The 22762-nt window shown below is 31.9% G+C and overlaps 1 protein-coding gene across 1 annotated transcript in view; it reads left to right on the forward strand.

Moving 5' to 3' along the window:
* Window positions 1–5448, forward strand: part of LOC127721137 (ficolin-1-like) — a 31921-nt gene extending 26473 nt beyond the window's left edge. Inside the window, exon 7 of the mRNA XM_052227812.1 lies at window positions 5390–5448. Coding sequence (XP_052083772.1) covers window positions 5390–5448 — 59 coding nt within the window. The remainder of the gene's footprint in view (window positions 1–5389) is intronic.
* Window positions 5449–22762: the final 17314 nt, after the last annotated feature.

Here is a 22762-nt window from a genome sequence, read left to right on the forward strand (position 1 = left end):
TTACCAGCATCAAATGTCATTTTGTAGAATATTGTTGGCTAATTTTAATTCAATAAATTCAGACAAATTCTTAATCTAATATTAACGTTCTCCCGGCAGAGCTCCCAATTTCTGTTACGACTAGAAATCACCTTTAAATCGTAGCCAACAAAAGACACAAATCAATAATAAATTTTAACAAGATATATTATACAAAAGTATACAAGAAATATTATACAAATTAAAATGTCAAATCAACTGTTAAAATATATGTCCGAACCTTTGTCTTTTCTTTATCCGGAATTTTTTTCTTAACTGTAACGGAATATGTCCAATAATTTAACAATCGAGTATGCTGTAGTTAACGTAAATAAAAGTGTCAATCCAACAACTCCAGAGAACTTCTGAGAATCCAAGTATATTAATGTCTGATCTGTCTAATTTTGGTGTCTGTATATATAGTTGTCATGGAAATTTCTAGAACACTGTAGAAGGGAAGCTCCTCGAAAACTGTGGAAGGGAAACTTCTAGAATATTGTAGAAGTTTAAATTACGCATCATAGATTATGATCATTCCAGAATTATTATGTAAGTCAAATAGAAAGTTTCAATCGTTCCATCAGTATCTATGATTGTTCCAGTGATTTCTAAACTGCACAAATATAACATTATTTTGTAAACAACCATAAGACCACACAAAACAAATTAGTCCAGGATAAATAAACAGGATAATTACAATATCATAACAATATAACCACATTTCATTTTTAATAGCATGTAAAACAATTTCAATACGTACATACCTACATATAATTATTCCGGTGTATTTATACTCTTTACGGACGATTCTTTCCCTCCGGTCATATAGTAAAGCTGACTGCTTTTGTTATTGCTGTATTGATGAAATTTTCTTGTTAATCTTGCTTTCGAAGATAGTGTTTTAACTTTGTTAGTCTTTGCTTTGCGGTGATTCGTTGGTTACTATAGTGAATACGCGTCAGGGCAGATTGAAGGGAATATTTTTCTTTGTATGTGCTGGATGGCATAATCTATAATAGTTCATTCATATAATTTTTTCTTCTATTTGAATTCAAGAAATTTATAGAAATTCTCTTGGTATTTTATATGTGTTTATATTGATTAAACAATACATTTGTAAGAAAAGAAAAGATCTGAACCAACGTAAATGTCGTGGTTGCAAACCTCGAACAATAAAAAAATTCCAATCTCCTTTTTTTTTAAATCAGAACTTTTAACCTTTTTTATAATTCTTTTCTATTTCTAAACTTGCTTAATTCAATGAATGAATAAACCAAATTTCATTCCTTTTCTCATCCTCAATGAATTTGTTTATAACTTATATCTAAACACTGTTTATGATTCATAATCTTTACTATGTTTATTACTTATAATCTAGATTCTGCTTATGACTTAAAATCTAAAAGAAAATTATAAATTATGGTATAATCTCTGTGAATTATGCTGTAGATAATGCACATTTTTTAAGGTTTTTCCTGTCGTATAAGAGTAATGTCATGATTGGTCAAATGAAAGATCGACCGTGGGGAGGGAGTCGTTAACATTGGTGTTTCGAATAATTCAACATTTTTATAACAGGTAAATAATATAAAAATGTAAATTTACAACAAATAAAGATATCAATGATATTAAACATAGAAGTGCTGACTATTGGGTTGGTAATTTATATTAAATTCTTTTTCATTATTAAATAGGGAATGTTGCTGGACAAAATCAGTCAGTACATTTATTTGCATTTGTAATGCATACAGGAAGCATTAGCAAATCGTTCCAAAAACTATCTCCTCTTTAATTTAATTTTAAAGTACTTAAAACCTTCCATCCTTTATGGGTGGATTTTACGTAGATAAATAAAAACGTATAATATAAGCAAAATGAGGATGTTAAATTTGATGTATGCCTTTTTGTGCTTCTTCGTTACATTTGTTTGTTTTTAAAGTGATTAAGATGATAACACAATGTTGACTGCTGTACCCCTATTTTTGACATTTTTACCTTTTGTGTCTGTTTTATTTTTGTTCACGCATCGTTGTCAATATAATGGAATTTGATGCGACTGTCATACAAGTGAGAGATTAAGCTAGCTTTAAAACCAGGTTCAATCCACCATTTTCTACAAAAGAAAATGCCTGTACCAAGTCAGGAATATGACAGTTTTTATCCATACGTTTGATGTGTTTGTTTTTTTTTTATTTTGGCATTTGATTGGGGACTTTCCTTTTTGAATTTTCCTCGGAGTTCAGTATTTTTGTGATTTTACTTTTTAATATGATAATGTTTAACCTTTTATCTAAAGGGGGCCTCACACACTCTACAACAAATAATATTATGTCACTTTATGTTTAAATAAGTCATTATATACTAACGTGTGATCTTGAACAACTTTTAAACAAAATATAAACAACGTCTTTTGTTAATATCATGTTTTCCTTTTTTTCGGCTTAAATTATGTTACCACTTTCTTGGGAACCGTTCAACTTATGAACTTTGAAATTCCATCTATAGATAAACTGTTGATCGTTTTGTGTTTGTACTAGCGAACTAACAATTTTGTACTTTAATAATTGTTATATAAAGCAGAACATTCAGGTAATTCTACTGACATTGACCTTTTATTTCTGACATACTGCGTTGGACGAGATATTGCAGTAGATAAGATACACAAAAGAAGTTATACAACACGGACCAATCTGGAAAAAATGAATCGCCTGATTATTTTTGTTACACTTTCTATTTTCAGTAAGGGCTTTGTGTCAGAAGCAAATTTTGGAGGTAAGTTTATTTGTTTGATTAATGATGAAAAAGTATAAGTTTAAGAGTTAATATGTACTAGTATAAGAAGAACATTAGAAATTGAAGCATAATGAAGTTTATTAAAATACATTATAATATTTACAGCGTTGGTGTTGCTGTGTTTCCGTTATATTATTATTTCAAACAGGTATATATAAAATAAAAGTACGACGGAGAAAATCCACAAACGTTTGTTTATTAATTTGAGAGGATACATAAATGGAAAACTCTTTCATTTGATACGCTCATAGGACCATCTATTTTAATGCTAGTAAAGGTAAGCAATTTCTATTGGCTTCTGTAAATCAGATAAATAAAGGAAATATTATCCCTACATGTATATGCCAATGAGACAACAACTAAACGGTGCAACTTCCCAAAAGACATCTGCAGGTCATTATTTTATCATCCAGTTTTCAGTAATTAACAATTGTTATGCACACAAATAATCTAAAAATGGTCACTTTTCTAGAGGATTGTTTTGCAGTTGCTTTAACTTGATTTTAACACCCGGGTTATTAAGTGTTGTTTGCATGGGTTTATTTATTCAGATGAGGAGATATATGGACAAACATGTGCTCATGTTCAGGAGTAGAAACCTCTAATGAATGTAAACACACTATCAGATGTGATCACAATGAGGTGAGTACTAATGTATTGTTTCTTAGATATGATTGTTAATGCCTTGTTTTACCTTAAACAAATAAAGGCACTTAGAATGTCACTTATTCGAACTTTTAAACCATATTTGTTATTTCTATATTTTATTTTAATATGCTTTACACTTATGTGAACACATATTCGACTGTAGCCTTCATGCACATATTGTAACTTCATTTGATAACATACACTTTTATCATGATATCTAGAATGTATGATCATGTATTGAACATATGATAGCCATGAAGGATTATTCGACATTACAAATTGAAAAAAGAACGAAATGTTTGAAATTAAAACTGCCTTTTTAAAATGATAACACTTGAATTTTGAATCATCGTGTTGCCAATAAAAAGTGTAAAATGTGTTGAGAAGTCGAATTCTGTTATGTCATTAAGGGAAGCTTATGGCACCTTTTTCTACATAAGGAATTGCATGTACCAAAATAGGAATATGTTAGTTGTTTTCCATTCGTTTGATGTGTTTTATCTTTTGATATTGCCATTTGATAAGGGACTTTCCGTTTTGAATTTTCATTGGAGTTCTGTATTTTTATTATTTTACTTTTGGCTATGGCAAATGTCCACATTTTCGTTTTTATTTCTTCAGCTGTATTCATTAACGACTAAAGAATGTGTGTCCTAATAAATATCAATGTAGATCCAATACAGATAAAACAAACACTCTAGTTGACACACACATATATTGATATCCAGGAATACTAAAAGATAACAATGTTAAGGATAAACTTTACATTTATCAAAGGTGTGTTCCATGCATTATTACGTCACGGAATCTGGTAAATCCCTGTTTGATTATGGATGTGCTGTTCCACAGGTATTGTAATCTATATACTTTATTTCTTTTGTATATTTGTTTAACGTACCCTTCATTAAAAAGGGGAAGATTGTGGTCTGAAAATACTATTTTACTTCCAACACGTTTTCATTGATTCTAGCCTTTACATGAAATCTCCTAAATGATAAAAATAACCGTTTGATCATTGAGAAAATCAGTGTCAAGGGATATATTATGTTTGAGTCTCTGTTGAGATTTGTTTTGGTTAGAATTCAGAATCAAGACGACAGTGTGGTTTACTTTACGTTAGTTTTTTTTGTGTCGTTTGAAGACTGTTTGATTTACAATCAAAATGAATATCATTTTATTCAATTAACATTTGAAAGCAATACAAATTTTCACATAAGAAACGATAACATTTGCTTTGTATATTATTGAATTGCATTTTATTACTTCTTGTTTATGATACAAAGACCGATCGGTTTAAGTGTAAACTGGTTAAGTTATGTGCTTAAAGTGAAATGTATTGGTCCAGTTTGTAATCTAAAAATCCAAAAGCAAATGCACATCATGTTTAAAGTAGAATAGGAGGTTAAAGCGTAATGTTATCAACTTTATATTATTCTTTAGAAGTTGCTTTATAAATCAACCATACAGAAATAAACAAACCAGTTAACATAACAGGTACACGAGTTAAACTAACAGTGTTCCAACACTATTCCCCCATTCTCAATAACAAGTATGCTGTCAAACATATGGCAGCCTTCTTTTGTTAGCTGAAAAACCAATTGGTTATATTGGCTTTTTTTCTGTCATGAATTGTCCTTCAAAAATGTAAAACCTATTTAATCTAAAATATCCCCAGAACAAAAAAGATTACTTTCACTTTTATCAATCAAATGCATTCAATTTTACCAAGATGAAATGAAATATCGTAACTATTGGTCATGTTGGTTAGGCATTAACTACACTATTATTTTTTTTACAACTTATGATGTCAAAAACCAGTTTTTTAAAACTGAAAACTAATTGAGAATTATAAAGGCATTCTGTCTTCAATTTTATTATGAACACTGAATGTTTGTATAATAATGTAATTTAATTTCTTTTGTCTTTTTAGATATGTCTACAAGGCATTGGTTCTATTTTTGGAAGAAGATCAGAAGGTCATCACGTTAAATGTGCCGTGTGTTGTAATGACACAATCTCATGTAATCGAAATCTGACTTGTAACCAGAATAGTCTACAAAGTACGTTTATTTTAATGATGCACTCGATTATGAAATACACTCTCTTTGGTTAATAAGTCAATTGTCTTATCATGCTTATTGAGTCTCTTATCATTGAAGAACAAGGAATATTGTAATATGTCCTAACTATTGACGTCTGTACGGTTACCTATGTTTGCTTACATCGTTTGGTCATTTGAGCATTGGTGGATAGATGTTTGATTGGCAATCATACAACGTTTCCTTATTTTTATGACTAGGCTTTTAACATATCTCTTTCGTTTCAATACAAATCGTTCATCTTATAAGGATTTCACTAGTCATCGAAACATTTTATATAACGCTTCTGATGTATCAACAATAAAATTGAGAATGGAAACGAGGTATGTGTCAAAAAGACAACAACCCGACCAAAGAGCAGAAATCAGCCCGATGCCACCGATGGTTCTTCAACACAGCAAGAAAAACCCGCACCTGGAGGAGGACTTTACCTGGCCTCTAAACAAAAATGTGTACAATTTCAGAGAAAATAAAAGTCACACTAAACTCGGAAAAATATAGATGAACCAAAACTATAAAAAAAACATACAAGACTAACGAAGGGTTCCTGAGTTGGGACAGGCGCAAAAATGCAGTCGGTTTAAACATGTTTTGTGAGATCTTAACCCTCCCCCTATACTTCTAGCCAATTGAGAATAAACAAGCACATACACACGTTACTTGTATATTACAATGCCAAATGTTTAATCTTTCGTTGCTGATACTCATATTTAGATTTGTCGAAGTAGCTTTAAATATTCAAATGACAGTCCGTGTTCTAATTAAACACATCACTACTTTGTTTCAATGATTTAGTACTATATGAATGATGATAAACATTAATCTTTTGTGGTAGGAACTCAATTCTTTTAGTTCGTCTATTGTTAAGGCAGACATCCACGAACTTCCGCTTTTTTTTCTCTAGTGTACTTCTTCAAATATTATGTTCCAACATTCATACTCATGGCTCTATAGAGTATTTCTAAAATACTGAAAAAGTATTTACCCGAAATAGCATGTTTTATCATTTACCGTGTATTTAAGATCATTATGTAAAACACATCAAAGAAACAGTCTTTTTAGCAAGCCAGACACGTGTTACGTATACATTTGAACATAAGACTTTAAATCAAATAAGAAGATAAAATGAATTGAAAGTCAAACAATGCAAACGTCGTTGAAAACGTTAGGATTGAAATAGTTCCATATTTCATAAATAATTAATTCGCAGAAGATTTCATATTAACACGGAATGCTGACTACTGGGGTGGTGATACTCTGGGGGACAAAACATCAAGCCAGGAATATGACTCTTGTTTTCCTTTAGTTTGATGTATTTGAGCTTTTGATTTTGCCATTTGATAAGGGACTTTCCGTTTTGAATTTTCCTTGGAGTGTGGTATTTTTGTTATTGTACGTTTTACCCACCAGCAGTGGCATTAAAATAAGTGGTTGTAAAAAACTCATCAAAGATATATGGCTTAGAATTTGGTAAGTCAGACGTGCATATAGACTACACTAGATTCATCAGTGATGCTTTTAATACTTTTATATTACTGCAATGTTATAGATGCTGGTAAAGGGTCAATCAATTAATTGCCAGTAATTATTATCAGGTTTATTTTTGTAATGATACATGGTGATTATAAATTATCAGTTTCTAAATTCTTCAACTATGCTAAAACTAAGATTAAATCACCTTAAAGTTTATTCTTTCGCAATATTAGTTATTTTAATAAAGTACTTATTGTTTTTAATCAGATGATTAGTAATTTGCGTCTTGCCTTTCCAAGCTTTTGATTTTTTTTTTCAATCAATTTTAAAACCCAATTTGATAATTATTGTATTTTGTTTATTTGTTTTTAGATTCATCATTTCCAAGAGAATGTTCGGACATTAACAGGATCTTAAAAAGTGGAGTATATACTATTTATCCATTTGGAAAACCAACATTTTTTATTTCTGTATTCTGTGAAGTGGATGGGAATGGAAATATCTGGACGGTGAGCTTTATATATTATACACAAGGATGCTTTAAAAGAGAGACGAAAGATACCAAAGGGACTTTCAAACTCATAAGTCGAAAATAAACTTACAACGTAATGGATAAAAAAAAGAAAAGACAAACAACAGTTCACAAAACACAAAAAATAAAACTGAGCAACACCAACCTTACATAAAATTGGGGTGAACTGAGGTGCTCCGTAAGGGTAAGCAGATCCTGATAAAAGTACTGATATTGTAGAATTATAAAATTTCAAGATTTCTGGATTGAGTTCTTGCACCATAATTACTGGTATTTGATCATAAGACATGGAATTTGACTTTAAATCATTGTTTTTTTTTAGTTTTTTCAACATTTTAAATGATTTACCGCCATGCGAAAATAGCGATGTACTTCTGGAGATTGCAAAAGTCAAACGTAATCATTGATCGATAGAATTTTAAAAAAATGAAATATACCGAACATTCCTTAAAATAATGTACGTGTTATTGCTTAATATGACAATTGCTTAAAGCTGAAATTGTTTCATGTATTTAAATACCTTATTATTGCAATCGTCAAATTAAAAATCATTAAGAAAACTAGATTAACACCCTAAGAAAAAGTTGATATTAGATGAATTGTGCTTTATCCCTTCGATTATATTGCTCCTCACGTTTTTAGATAATTATATATTTATCCTTGGGTTCACAAATATTTGGGTTTCAGTGTTCTTGATAAAGATTAATCCAGAAAAGCGATTCGTATGCACAAAATTTATATTCGTGTTCTATATCGCAATAACAGTGACGAGTTAATAATTAATGAATATCACCGCTTTGGTCATTGCATCATCCAAAATAAAAACTGACAATCTACCTTTTAGTTATTGCATTTCTTTTTTTTCTATAACTTCTTTTTTTTACAATATAAAAAAAAGAAGATGAGGTATGATTGCCAATATGACAACTATTCACCAAAGTTCAAATAAAGTGGATGTTAGCAATTATAGGCAATCACACGGCCTTCAACAATGAGAAAAACCCCATACCGTAAAGTCGGCTATAAAAGGCCCCCGCATGAAAAATATAAAACAATTCAATTTGAGAAAACTAACGGCCTAATTTATAACAACACAATTAACGAAAAACAAATATGACAGACATGAACCAACGACAACCACTGACCTACAGGCTCCTGACTTGGGACAGGCACATAAAGGATGTGGCGGGGTTGAACATGTTTGTGAGTGCTCAACCCTCCTCTAACCTAGGACAGCGGTGCAACAGTACAACATAAGAAAAACTATAAAAATCAGTTGAAAAAGACTTAACTCATCAGATCTATACAAAGCAGAAAAACATCAAACATAAACACAGACAGGACGTGCCAGGTATTTATTAATCCCTAATCCCTAACAAAAAAGTACAGATCTGAGAGTAGTCGTAGTAACTGACAGCTCGTTCACAGCCAATAACAACTAATAAAAAACTGTATCTAAGACTAAAATATCAATCAGTACACACATCCAATGGATTTAGTGTAAAGACGTCATTAACAATCAGAGAAAAACATGACCTTGCGCAATGCCAAATAAAGGTATCGACAGATTTTAGTACCGTGAAAGTGCATATGTGTTTAACAAAAGTATTTCTGTATTTAGTATGATTTCAATTTTCTTATAGCAAAATGAATATTTTTACACATTAAAACAATATTCAAAGATCTTAATACAGTGTTGAATTGGTTACCTTTTAGAAAAAGTGTATATACATGATATATGTGTACTATTAATTACACCGTCCATTGCAAGGATATACACAGAAGAATCGATGGAACCGTTGATTTTTTTAGAAACTGGACTGACTACAAAAATGGTTTTGGTAATGCACAAGGCGAATATTGGATTGGTATGTATTTCTGAAAGCTACAAAAATTTATTAATAGTACAAGTAAAGAAGTAAAATTTACTTTATAGCCGACCATACGGTATGGGTTTTTCTCATTGTCGAAGGCCGTACAGTTGCCTATAATTTCTTACAGCTACTTCATTTGAACTGTGGTGGATAGTTGTTTCATTGGCAATCATACCACATCTCCTTATTTGTATATTAAACAAAATGTTTCCACTTATCTCGGGTTAAATTATTTCGTACAAATGGTCAATAAGTGGCAAAAGACCACCTTTAATTATGAAAAAGCATAAATCATAACGCATAAGCAAATTGTAGAAATCTTATCAGACTATATAAAGCAATACCACAAAATCAGAAGGAGTCGTATGAACGCCCAAAATGGAGTGAGAACGGATGCATTGACTGGCTAAACGTCTCAAGAATTTCTTAAAAAATACGGGATTTTTCGATATTTGTTAGAACTTACGTTTAGATATATTGTGCATTAATTAGAACAGTGATTATAGGATTAAATACATTTTTTCTATAGGTGATTAATGTGTAAACTGGGGCGATTAACTCACTAACTGAATAAAAGTTTTATGTAAAGTTTGTGATTCAGCGACCCAGTTTACACATCAATAGAAAGAATATGTTTAATCCTTATAATTCTTAACTAAAACATTTGCAATTTTTGATTAACAATTTTTGGTTCATTGGCTACTATTTACCACCAAATGCACAATTGACATTTCGTAACTAACGAGTAAGCCGCCATATTTACTTTCTTAAATCCTTAATGTTCGATTACTGAAATAGAATCTAAAATGAAAAAAAAAACACCTGCCTCAAAAACTTCATTTTAATGAGATATTATTTAAAGTTGAAGCGTACAAGAAGCGGAATATTCTTCATTTTGAGAGTTTCCATTCGTATGACGTCAAGCTTTCCCATGACGTTAATGAGACAAGCTCACACATGAAATTTTGCAAAATTCTATTTTATTGTAAGTTTATACATTTTCCAAGCTTTACTTCATTATTTCTTTTATAAATTCATTTGAATAGAAATAACAGTTATGTATTTATTTTTTCAATCTCAATTTGCTTGAACCCCTTGATCCTATGCATCTGTATAGCGCATGAATAGATCACAATGAAGATACGAAAATAGTTTCGGCAACATGGTCTATCGAAGTGTAAACCAAGGGACAATATGATAACGGATCAATCCAATTCAATTATTTGTAGATATGCAAATCATATAAGAATAATAACTATTTGTTTTGTTTTATTTTTTATTTATTTTGTTCTAGCATCTACGTATTGTTAATTAAATGGATTACTCATTTACCGTAAAACTGCTCAATTCAAAGTCGTGCTTAATTTTTGTAAACTATATCAGTAACTATTTTGACACAAGCAATGATAGTAGATTGATGGTTTAAGAACTGTTTTATTAGGAAACGATATAATACATCAGATAACATCAAATGGAAACCACATATTGCAGATTATGATGACAGATTTTTCAAGCGTTACGAAACACGCAAACTATGACAGTTTCAGTATATCAAATGAGACAAATGGCTATAAACTTTCTCTTGGACGTTACAGTGGAGATGCAGGTACCTTATTAATACATATGTTATACATCTGTTATTTGATTAAGAGATTCATTTGCCATATATATTATATGTTATTCTGGATTCCACAGGTGTCAGATATGGGCTTATACACCCTGTCAGTGTTTTTATATTCACTGCACCGTCAGGCTGTCATAGAATGAGAGGATAAAAGTGACGAGGGGTCTTTAGTCAAGTGACCAAATTGGAGATGATCGATATTGAATGTAACAACTATTTTGTTTTTCAAATATTTAGATTGTTTAAAATATTAAAATGCTGGAAATGTCGATGACATTATAGTAAACGTTTTCACTCTTATTGCAAGTTGAGAATAATTCATACAAAAATCATGTACTGCTTTCAGCTATGTATACGATTGCAAGGCACATCTTTTATACGCCAGTTAACGGAATGTATTATTATATACCGTTGTCCGTTCGTAGTCAACACTTCGGACAATAACTTGGAAGCATTTTTACCTAGTTTCAAGAAAGTTTGATTAATTGTTTATATCCATTGACTTAAGCGTTTGGGGACTTTATTCATAAAAGGGGGATTTTCCATTTTCGGAAAATGCTTTGAGCAGTATTCATGAAACTTTTGACGGTTATCGATTTTTTTTCTTAAAAAAAACGAGGCCACAATCTTAGTTAAACTTGAGGTAGTCTTAATACTAGTGTCGAATTATTTATGTTTTGTGTGTATGGTACCACTGTGTGTGTGCATGTTAGTTTTTTTTTTTTGGGGGGGGGGGTCTATTTGAGCAGTGCTCACTGTATTTCTAGTGGATCATATAAATTCATTTTAAGCATAAAGACGCGCTAAAAGAGCGACAGGCCTATCATGCGCTCACGGAGCAGCTGTTTATTAATAATGTTGAGGTCTACGTGGCCAAATTGTCTAAGCATTTCATCTACTGCATCACTATTCTTTCAACGTTACGGTTGTTAGCTCGAATCCCGCTCGTGACAGGTACGTTCAACTACTACTTTTTTATTGGTTTGGATTGTAATCTTATCCAATGACCTCAAATCAAAATACCTTTGATCTCTACTACATATTGTTTGCCAGTAACAAATATATTTCACTTATATTAAATACATAAGGGGAAATAACTATCATGTGGAATATCAATAACGTTTCGATCAAAATTAAACATATCATGTATAAATATGAAATTATAGCAAAGGTCAAAATCTAGAACATCAAATTTACGTTTGACCTTGACTTTAATTTCAGGGACATCAGGGACATCAAAACAAATGACCGTTGGTCCCTCCCTTGTATTGTTAATGAGTTATATTACCATACAACTAATTTTAAATATAAGAGGAAAGAAAACTCCTATTAAATGTCAACGTACCCTCTCAACCAAAGTATATATGTTGCGACATATCGTAACTAACAAGTTTCATATACCAATTATCTTAGCAACATCTTGCGAAACAAAATTTTCTTTCAAAAATTAAAAGGTTCGGAAGAAACAAAAATAATACTTAAAAAACAAACTCAACTTTCGATTATAAAGCATTAGATTAAAAAACATTGTTAGAAGATGTCACTTCGGGTTCATATGATTGGTGACTACAAACTGATTCTAATAAAATAAGGTTTCTAGGTAGTTTTTCATTAAAAAAAGTGTAAAAATGTCTACTTCCGGTTAAAATAATGTTACTTCCGGTTAATCTTTTATGAAGGTCACGTTTACCAACCAAATGCTAAAGACCTAATGGTTTTATAATGAACCAGTATAAGTTTAGCAAAGGTCTAAATCTAGAACGTCAAATTGACCTTTGACCTTGATCTCAATTTCAAGATCACAGGTAAGTGATCTCACATTGAAAGATCCCAGGTCATCCACTTGTATGGTTGAGGAGTTTTACTGATTTCTAATATATAAGGGGAGAAAACTCCTATATAGCGTCACCAAAACACTTCAACTCAAATGCGTTAAAGCTTTTTCATGTCGTAATCAATCAATTGGCAAACGCATTGTATCATTAACTTATACGGTTTCTTTGGAATAAAGATAACAAGCAAAGTTCAAAATTAAGAATATGACCTTGACCTTGGACCTTGACCTCAATATCCTCCAAATGGACCAAAGACTTCATATCAACAAACTTTAGTTCTCTATGATTAATGGTGCATATATTTATTCAACATATCACCTATATTAAATTTTTAAAGGGAAAACATAATAATCTGATATAACTTAATAACGATCTTCAAATTATCATTTGCATACAACAAAATTATCCAGCACATCATTATATGTAAATGAACTTAAACTCTATATGATCCATATTCATAAATATGACAATAAACGGTAAACTGTACGTTTTAGTTACTGTAAGCACATTCGATGAACTGACAACTCAACAATTTCTATATATAATATAACGTAACCCTACCCTTTAAACCGCCAAAGTATTTCATGTGCCTCTATATTCAATACATCTAAATCAAAAATAACAATAACCCGTTTTACAACTTCTCTAACCAGTCTGAATATTTATAGCTATATTTAACGCAGGGAAATCTCTATAGTCAAAAGAAAAGAAGTATATTGAAATTGGTAGTACGTTTATTGCCTGAATATTGATCAAGCATGATTCAATTCTTGTACAGTGATAAAAGACAACATTTGGGTTTCAAAAAACTAAAAATTAAATACTGACCAATTCAGCCATAGATTAACACAATATTTTGACAATAGCTATGAGCTTACCGATTGAAAATAATGTTGATTTTTCATTTCAGGTGATTCTCTTACCAGGCATAACGGACGAAAATTCACGACATATGACAGAGATAATAACCCTAACGGCCACGCGAATTGTGCCAATCTGTATCACGGTGTCTGGTGGTATGAAATATGTCATGACTCAAACCTAAATGGGAAGTATTTCCTTACAGCTGACTGTCCATATGGTTTAGGCATCATTTGGTACACTTTCCACAGCAGCTATTACTACTCACTTAAATCAACAACGATGATGATACGAAGGGCTTGAGATATTCAAGAATGAAAATAACCATGATATTTTGTTAGTTGCATTTTCCTTCCTCCTTTACACATACACATTGACTGTAAACATACGGATGCTTAGTATGATTGCATATGAGACAACTGTTCGCCAGAAACCAAACGAAGAGGACATGAACAATTATTACATATGGTGTAGCATTCTTCTTTTTTAATTGGTTATTACGATCACGTGATTCAAAGGGTATTCCGTATATCTAAAGCTATTTTCAAGTATATGGACGCTATGTTTCTTTTTCAGTATCACGGTGCCTGGTGGTATGATATCTATACTACTAAAAGAAGAGACCGATTTCATTGAGCCGCAACTCCTCTGAAACCATACAAAGTCGGGAGTATTTGTGATATGACGTATAAATTTAGTATTGCGTACTTCCTAAATTTGTCTTTGAAACATCCTTTTTTTCCACAGAAAACGCCAATTTTTTAGAAAATAATCAAATTCGGAGACCGTTATCGATCAGTGTCTTATATGCTGTCGCGCATGCTCAGTCGACGTACTGCCCGCGAAATCCAAGTAAAAGTAAGAAAAAAGGATAGAAAATAGCATAGTCAGGCCTATAAGGATCCTGCATTGTATCGTAAGTGTATCATTTTGCTAAATTAAACAACATCCACCCTTTTTACTTAGGTGCAGAACTGTCCAAAAATGAAATGGGCGTTGAACGTGTCGAAGTTATCCTCTCTCCTTTTTATGTGTAAACACAGGCACCCGACGTCTAGACCCCTCCCCCTTTTTAAGTTTAAAACACAAGCACCCTTGACACTCTTTGTTTCAACACTTGCCCAATTGTACCACGATTTCGCGGGTATCTTCTGGTATTAATTTAAAAAATATAACACAAGATTCGATACGTTTCTGCCATTATGGCATTCTTCATTAGAATTAAATTACAGCATTAAAACAACAACCACATCTCTTTTTAATATTTGTATATAAATATATATATGTTCTTCCCTCATCGGGATTCAAACCCTTGCTTCTGTGACATCGTGGCAACACTGCCTGCACCGTGTCAAGCGCCTTAGACCACTCGACTACCTGTGCTACATAAAAGTATAGCTTTCGGTGGTCGATGTAATGCCTTTCCTTATCGGATTTATCTAGGGTTGTAACACAGTACATGATGTATAGTGGCAAGCAGATGGTGTACCTTTCAGATCAGCTATTTTGGTCTGCCTTGAAGGCTGATAACGTTAAATACCATGCCGCCACATAACATGTGACAACTTTATGACAGCCATTCTCTCCATCGAATTACACGTGGTTATACAGGGCTAACACCATAATAAAAAAAATATAATTCGTCTCAAATTTAGCCAAACAATGTTAGATCTTCAAATTGCTTCTGTGACATCGTGGCTACACCACTTGCACAGTGTCCAGCGCCCTAGACCACTCGACCACCTAGGCTACATAAAAAATATAGCTTTCGTCGATGGCCGATGTAATGCATTTCCCCGTAGACTTTATCTAGGGTCTCGCAAAATACAATGTAAGATACACAGACAGAAAATCACATTTCTATAACACACTATTTGCATTATGTAATGCATGTATCTAAATTATTGACTTTCTTAGGGAGGGATAAATCGTATTTTGTAATAAAAATCACTCTGACTCAAAAACAAATTTTCTGAAACTGATATTATCAAGATGATTGATTTCTTGATGGACAACATATTTGTTACGTTTTGAGGGCTTTTTTTTCAACAAATAATAGGCATTTCCATGGGAACAAACTGTGCTCCTCTTTTTGCCGACTTATTCCTTGATTCATATGAAGCTGACTTCATACAGGAACTTCTGAGGAAGAAAAAAAAGAAGTAAACAGTATCCTTTCCGCTATATAGATGATGTTCTCTCCCTAAATAATGCAAAATGTATTGACTATGTTGAACGCATCTATCCTATCAAACTTGAGATAAAGGATACAACAGATACAGTCAAGTCTGCCTCATATCTTGACTTTCATCTAGAAATATAATATGAAGGTCGGTTGAAATCAAACCTTTACGACAAAATAGATGATTTCAGCTTCCCAATTGTGAAGTTTCCATTTCTATGTAGCAACATTCTGGTAGCGCCTGCATACGGAGTATATATCCCCAGTTGATACTATATTCCAGTATTCCAGGGCTTGTATTTCCTTTCATGATTTCTTAAATGGAGGATTGCTGCTCACAAGCTTAGGGTTTCAAGTGGTGAAGTTTAATTCATCCCTTCGTTAATTTTACGGACGCCATCACGAGTTGTTTGAGTGTTATGGAATATCCGTTTCACAGATGACAACGGATATGTTTCAATTGTCGTAACGATAACCCCGTCGCTTTAAAACCGAATGTAACCTTCCGAAATAGACTGATCACCGGGTGTGTACTAACATGAGCAATACGATGGTCCCACCTATTTAGCAGGATATTCTTACCCTTCCGAAACACCTGATATTACCCCAAGGTTTTGGTAGGGTTGCTCAGTTTTTAGATTTCTATGTTATGTTTTGTGTACTGTTGTTTGTCTGTTCATCCTTTACTTTTTTTAGCCATGGCGTTGTCAGTTTATTTTCGACTTATGAGTTTGAATGTCCCTTTGGTATCTTTCGCCATCATGTCACTCAGTCAATACGTTATTATCATATATGGACCTGTCAGAATATATCAACACTCGGACTTCGTCCCCGGTCAATATAATCTGAACAGGTCCATATATAGCGTATAGACTTCGGAATAATTGATAAGTAATGAACATGTTGAAGTTTTGATTATGACATTGTGTCAATTGATGCAATATGGCTACGTTATATTTGTTCTTTTTAATCACTTTCGATGACACCGTAAGTGAAAATTAAATTTCATACGTGATACTTTTAATCACATGATCATTATTGTCAAAGCCGCCTTGGATAAAATAAAACTATTAATACTCAAGGGGAATTATGTCGTACATTTTGCTGATGTATTCATACTAATTGTACTCACATATTCAAAGAATGAATCTATTATGTATTACTTAGCAAAGCATAGCAATGGAAAAAAATTAGAACACTTTATAAATTACATTCCAAGACTGTATAGGACCATACATTTACACAAAAAGTAAAATAACAACAATACCAAACTCCAAGGGAAACTCAATACGAAAAGTCCCTTATAAAAAGGCAAAATCAAAAGCTCAAACACATCTAACAAATGGAAAACAACTGTCATATTCCTAATTTGGTACAGGCATTTCCTTACGTAGTAAAATGGTTGATTAAACCTGGATTAATAGCTAGCTAAACTTCTCACTTGTAAGACAGTTTCAGTGAATTCCATTATATTGACAACAATGTGTAAGCAAAAAAAAAAAAAAATGATAGGTAAAAAAGTCAAAAATTTGGGTACAACAGTCAACATTGTAATATAATCTTAATCACTATAAAAACAAATAACTGTTTCAACAAAGAAACACAAAATGGCATATACTAGTAGACAAAGTACATATTAAGCAAAAATGAAAGACAAGAATTCAAAATTGACCATAGCACAATAACACAATGGCAAGATTTATAAGTACCGAGCCATGTCATAAGTATAATCAAATATGGACTTCTCAGTAAAGAGGGAAAATATACAAGGACAAAAAAGGGGAACTTTACCACGTAATTACGATGATAAAACGTCAGTACCTAGAATATATACTTCAGGACCATCATGTATAATTTGTGAAGTTGATACGGAATATATATCAACAAGGTCTTGGTATCTTCCAATGAACATTTGTAGAAAAAGGACGAGACGTTCTTTGGCATAACCTTGGGTCGTCAACTTTAATTCTACTCAGACACTTGTGACGAACAAAACCATTGTGAAGTTGTATAGATGGAAAAAATCTTGCTACCAGGTACTCAAACTATGAAAATCTTTAATGTTGCATCTATTGTTGTTGTATTGAATTAAGTACCAAATATTCCATAACCAGGTCATGTGTTTACATAAGTGGTCAAATAAGTACTATAACGTTACATTTTTATTTTGGCCATTTAAAATGCGGTTTGCGTGTGTACTTTCAATACTAAGTTCAATTACTAGTATAAAAAAATCACAAATTTGCAAAACCTTTGTGTTTTCGTTCATTAATATTCTGCACTTGTCTTTTTGTATTCTTATGTGTGTATATACTTGTGTGTATAGGCTTTACGTAAATATAACATAGTATGAGCATATAAAACAAGTGATTGAAGAAGACTTGTTTTTAGTTTGAAATATGTTTGAAAATCAAATAAATCAAATACATTTTTGTTGTCCATAACAAAATAAACTTTTTGTAACATAAAAGACTATATACAAGTTTTAATTGTTTGCAACGATACTGACATATGATACTAATATACGAACAAGATGTAAACAAAAATCGTATAAACAAGATTTCGGCTCAACAAATGGCCTTCTTCAGTGCCAAAATTTTTATGAAATGCAATATAATAGGTGATGTATTTTCACTTGTACAGGTATATTTTAAACTATTGATTTAATATGAAATCATATACCTCATTTAAAGCAAAACAAAACTCAATATAATGACGACTTGGCTGGGCACATATACATCCCAAAATGTCAACATGTAGTAGTTAATGTAAATGTATATAAAACAACTCTATCAACGAAAACGGCTAGATCTTCCTGCTGATGCTATTTGGATGGAGTAAATTTAATTCTTTTATCAAGAAACATTCCCGAACTTCTCGCTTGCCACTATCCCAGTCACTAGGATTTTCATGTTCTTAATGATGTCGTGTTGGTAGATGCCTCCATGACATGATTTGAAAGGAGAGAAGGGGTACTATTGATATGTTTGAATTCTGATATTCTTTAAGTGAAACTAGCATTTTGGCTAGTGTATTGGTATTGAAATTATTCATTATTCATTGTATGATATGGTAATTACTGCCACCGAAGTTATTTTTACTAGACGACAGTTTTATTTTGTTGAGGATACATGTCTGGTCTGATAACGAAGAATCATACCAGTTTTCTTAACAATCCTTTGATTGTATGTCATCGTTTTCTGGTCATTCTGTAAAGCTTTTTCACTAGACAATACATTTTTAGATTATGCTGTCATTAATGTGAAATAATTAAAAAAACAAACAATGATTCAAATTTATCCATCATTTTTTACGTATGAACACGATATCAATATGTGAATTTAATCTTAAAAAATTATGTGGTTACAAAAGTTACAAAAACTGCAGTGTTTTTTTTTTTTTTTTCAAAAGAAAATCATTTACATATCTTTTTCATTTCACAATAATACCTTTGTTTTAAGATTCAATGAATATTGCATAATATTCGTTTTTCTATCTTTGTAAGTGTTTCTGCTCTTTTAATGATCTTTAATTTCATAAAGATTACTATCTTCACTGTTTGTTTGAAACACAAATAAGTTTGAACCAACATTATTTCAATATTGTAGAGTAATGAGTTTTAAATTTCCCGACATAATTACTTACTTTAAATATTAGAAAGGTGTGGTTTGATTGTAAACTATCCACCAAATTCCAAATAACATGTATGAAAGCAAATACAGGTCATCGTACGTTACGTCCTTCAACAATAAGCAAAACCAATACCGTATAGTCAGCTAGTAAAGGTCCAAAATGACAATCACAAAAACTCATGGCCTTATTCTTTCACTTATGACATGCACGAAAAGAATGTGGCGGAGTTCAACATATGTGTGAGCACATAACTCTCTTAACTTAAATAGTGCTTTAACAACACAACACAAGAACAAACTGTAAAAAAAACATTTGCAAATGGCCTAACTCAACAGATTGTTACGGAGCACTTCTTTGACTACTAGTACTTTTGATAGGTTGTGAAAAAACGAAGTCAACATGAGCTGGTGTGGACTGTTAAAACACTACACAAAAAATTAGATATTGATCGATAAGTGAAGGCAATGAAGTTAAAATAAAACAAAGAAGTGACCGGAGTACTAAAAAACATTGGAAAGGGGGGGAAGGAGGGGGGACAGTTAATACAAATCTTACGTTGCCTCTGGGATAATGTAAAAACAAAATTCTCCGAGGGATGATTTGGATTTCAGTATGCTTACATGTTGACGATTGACTATTAAAATGTCCTGGGAAAATGTCGGCAGGGTCAAAATGCAGATAGAAGCATCTGTTTTATTCATTGTATTATGGATTATTGATCAGTGAAAGCGGATTACGAAACAAAACAAAACAACTGCTTCACTAGTAATTAAACTTGTAAAATATGGTCGTGAATACTCCACTATCTTACTGGGTTCCCATGCATTTATTGAATTTGTGAATGAAATGAGATTGTTCAGAGGATCTGGTACCAAGTCAGGAATATGACATTAAGAGGTGTTTGTGCTTTTGCTTTTGCCATTTTTTAAAGTACTTTGAATTTCACTTGGAGTTCGGTATTTTTGTAATTTTACTTTTTTCTATAACAGCTTGATTACATCACCTCTTTAATGTGTTATAGGAAACACTTAATCGGTGAAAATGAAATAAAAAAGACAATGGTTGCTCTACACCAAGAAAAAAAATTGATTCCACCAAAATATTGGTGTAAGTATATTTCCTCCTTGTAACAAGTATTTCTTGCCTAAAACATAAGAGGACAAATGTTCAGATTGAAATCTGTAAGACGTCTAACACTGCACCACCCAATGCTCTGATACGGTCAATTATCCCGGATTGTTGTTGGATGGCAAATCACTTATTGATGACTTAGTTAAAGAGGACGAGTTCCTGACTAAAAGCGAATGTCATACCAACGACGATGAAAGTGATTATGAATCGAATGTGTTATTTTAGTTTATTACAGTGAAAGTGATGACAATTTATATACACAAATTGTATGCCTGTTCTTTATTCCTTATTATGTATTAAATATCTTGTGAACATTAGGCTTTCGTCGTGTGCTATTAAGTCACTGGCATTTACCGATTGTTTTTGTTTTATTTGTATTTGTTGATTGGTGTTTATAAATGACACGAATAAATATTCTGAAAAAGACCACGTGATTTTAACGCTACTGGAATATTGATTTTTCTTTCTATTTATGAGCAATTCGTGTTCCATGGTAGATTGATTCAACGAAATTCCATTGATGGTTTTTGACGATGTTGATGATGGCTTTTCTTTCTACATTAATTATCATAGTTTATTATCTTACAGAAATAAGCAACACAAAAATAAAAATAAGTTTTAATAGATTTCCAATCTAGTTGCTAAATCTTTACAATGTTACAACGGATATATGGAAAAATGATAATGAAAAATCATTACATTATAATTGTAAAAAGTCAGCTACATGTCAAGTGTATAAAAAACTCAGACGACAAGTAGCATCTAAACAAGAATAATCAGTAACACTCGAATCACAACATGGATGGACAATCAGTGGTAGATCATTCATTATAAAACAATATACGAAAATTACTGTTAGGTAAATCTGTGACAGGTGGTAAGTAAATAGTACAGCGGGTGGATTTGGAAATGAACTTTTAGCAATGCATCCTCAATTTGAACAATTTCCGATAAGGACGTTGATGTTCGGAGTAGAACACGTCAATATTCCATTACGAGTAATGGCGTTAGAATGTTTCAAACAAATGGAACTCCAGCATACGCTTCTTAAAAATTGCAAACTACAACTGTTGTACCGTAGAAAACAATGACGAGTTCGTTTGCAACAGATTAGAGACAAATCTGTGGATGTCCTTCTTGTTGGTATGAACATTTGTTATGTAATTGTATTCTTATATTCACCTTTGTTGATACCAACATCATGGTATAAGGCGGATATTCATGGAATAACACTTAGAATCGAACGTACCTTCAATTTAAAGCTGAGTGATGAGTTTTATAAAGAAAATCAAATAGAAACAGAGCAAAAAACGGTTCAATTATTAAGAAGCCAATGCAATTCTCCTTTGAAAGTAAAAGAAATAAACCTTAAAGTTCTAGAAATGAACACAGTTTCAACGGACTACGTACCCGCAGGGATATTCCATTATCTATATAGAACTTTTATAAAATGCCATGTGAAAGAACACGAATATGTGAAAGATTGCTGTCATACAGACATTTGCAAATTTCGATTTTGTAATTGTCTTGTTTGGCATAAATGTTTGCTACCGCTTATGCAGCATATACTTCTGTTGTTTCTCCTTATACCATGGGTTGTCAGAATAATATTTTATTATGTATTTGAGTCAGAAGATAGAACAAACAGGGAGAGATTCGCACAAAAAATAAATTTGGAATATCTAAATTATTTACAATGGAGTTTAACATATTCGCTTAAACCAAATCATTTATTTTTTATATGCATTTATGGGTTTATTGCCTTTGTTCCTTTTTGTAAAATATTTGTAAAATGGGCGATGCAAAGATCAGGTTTAAATGACAATAGACAATCAAGTTCAGAATCAATGAAATTGATTCAGTTCCTTGTCCTACCATGTAGAAAACTAGGTTTGGTTGGATGTTTAATAAGTCCTTTCTACTTCATGTTGATTTCACCTCTAGTGGACCTTGTTGTATGGCATAACGAAAGCCTTTTGGAAGATGTTTAAAGATAAATCGAAAAACATGGAAGTGTATAGATGCATTGTGGCTTTTTGTCCGTTCAGTTTTTTTAATT

This window comes from Mytilus californianus, unplaced genomic scaffold (genome assembly GCF_021869535.1).
Source record: "Mytilus californianus isolate M0D057914Y unplaced genomic scaffold, xbMytCali1.0.p SCAF_12, whole genome shotgun sequence".
In the NCBI taxonomy this organism is placed as follows: domain Eukaryota; kingdom Metazoa; phylum Mollusca; class Bivalvia; order Mytilida; family Mytilidae; genus Mytilus; species Mytilus californianus.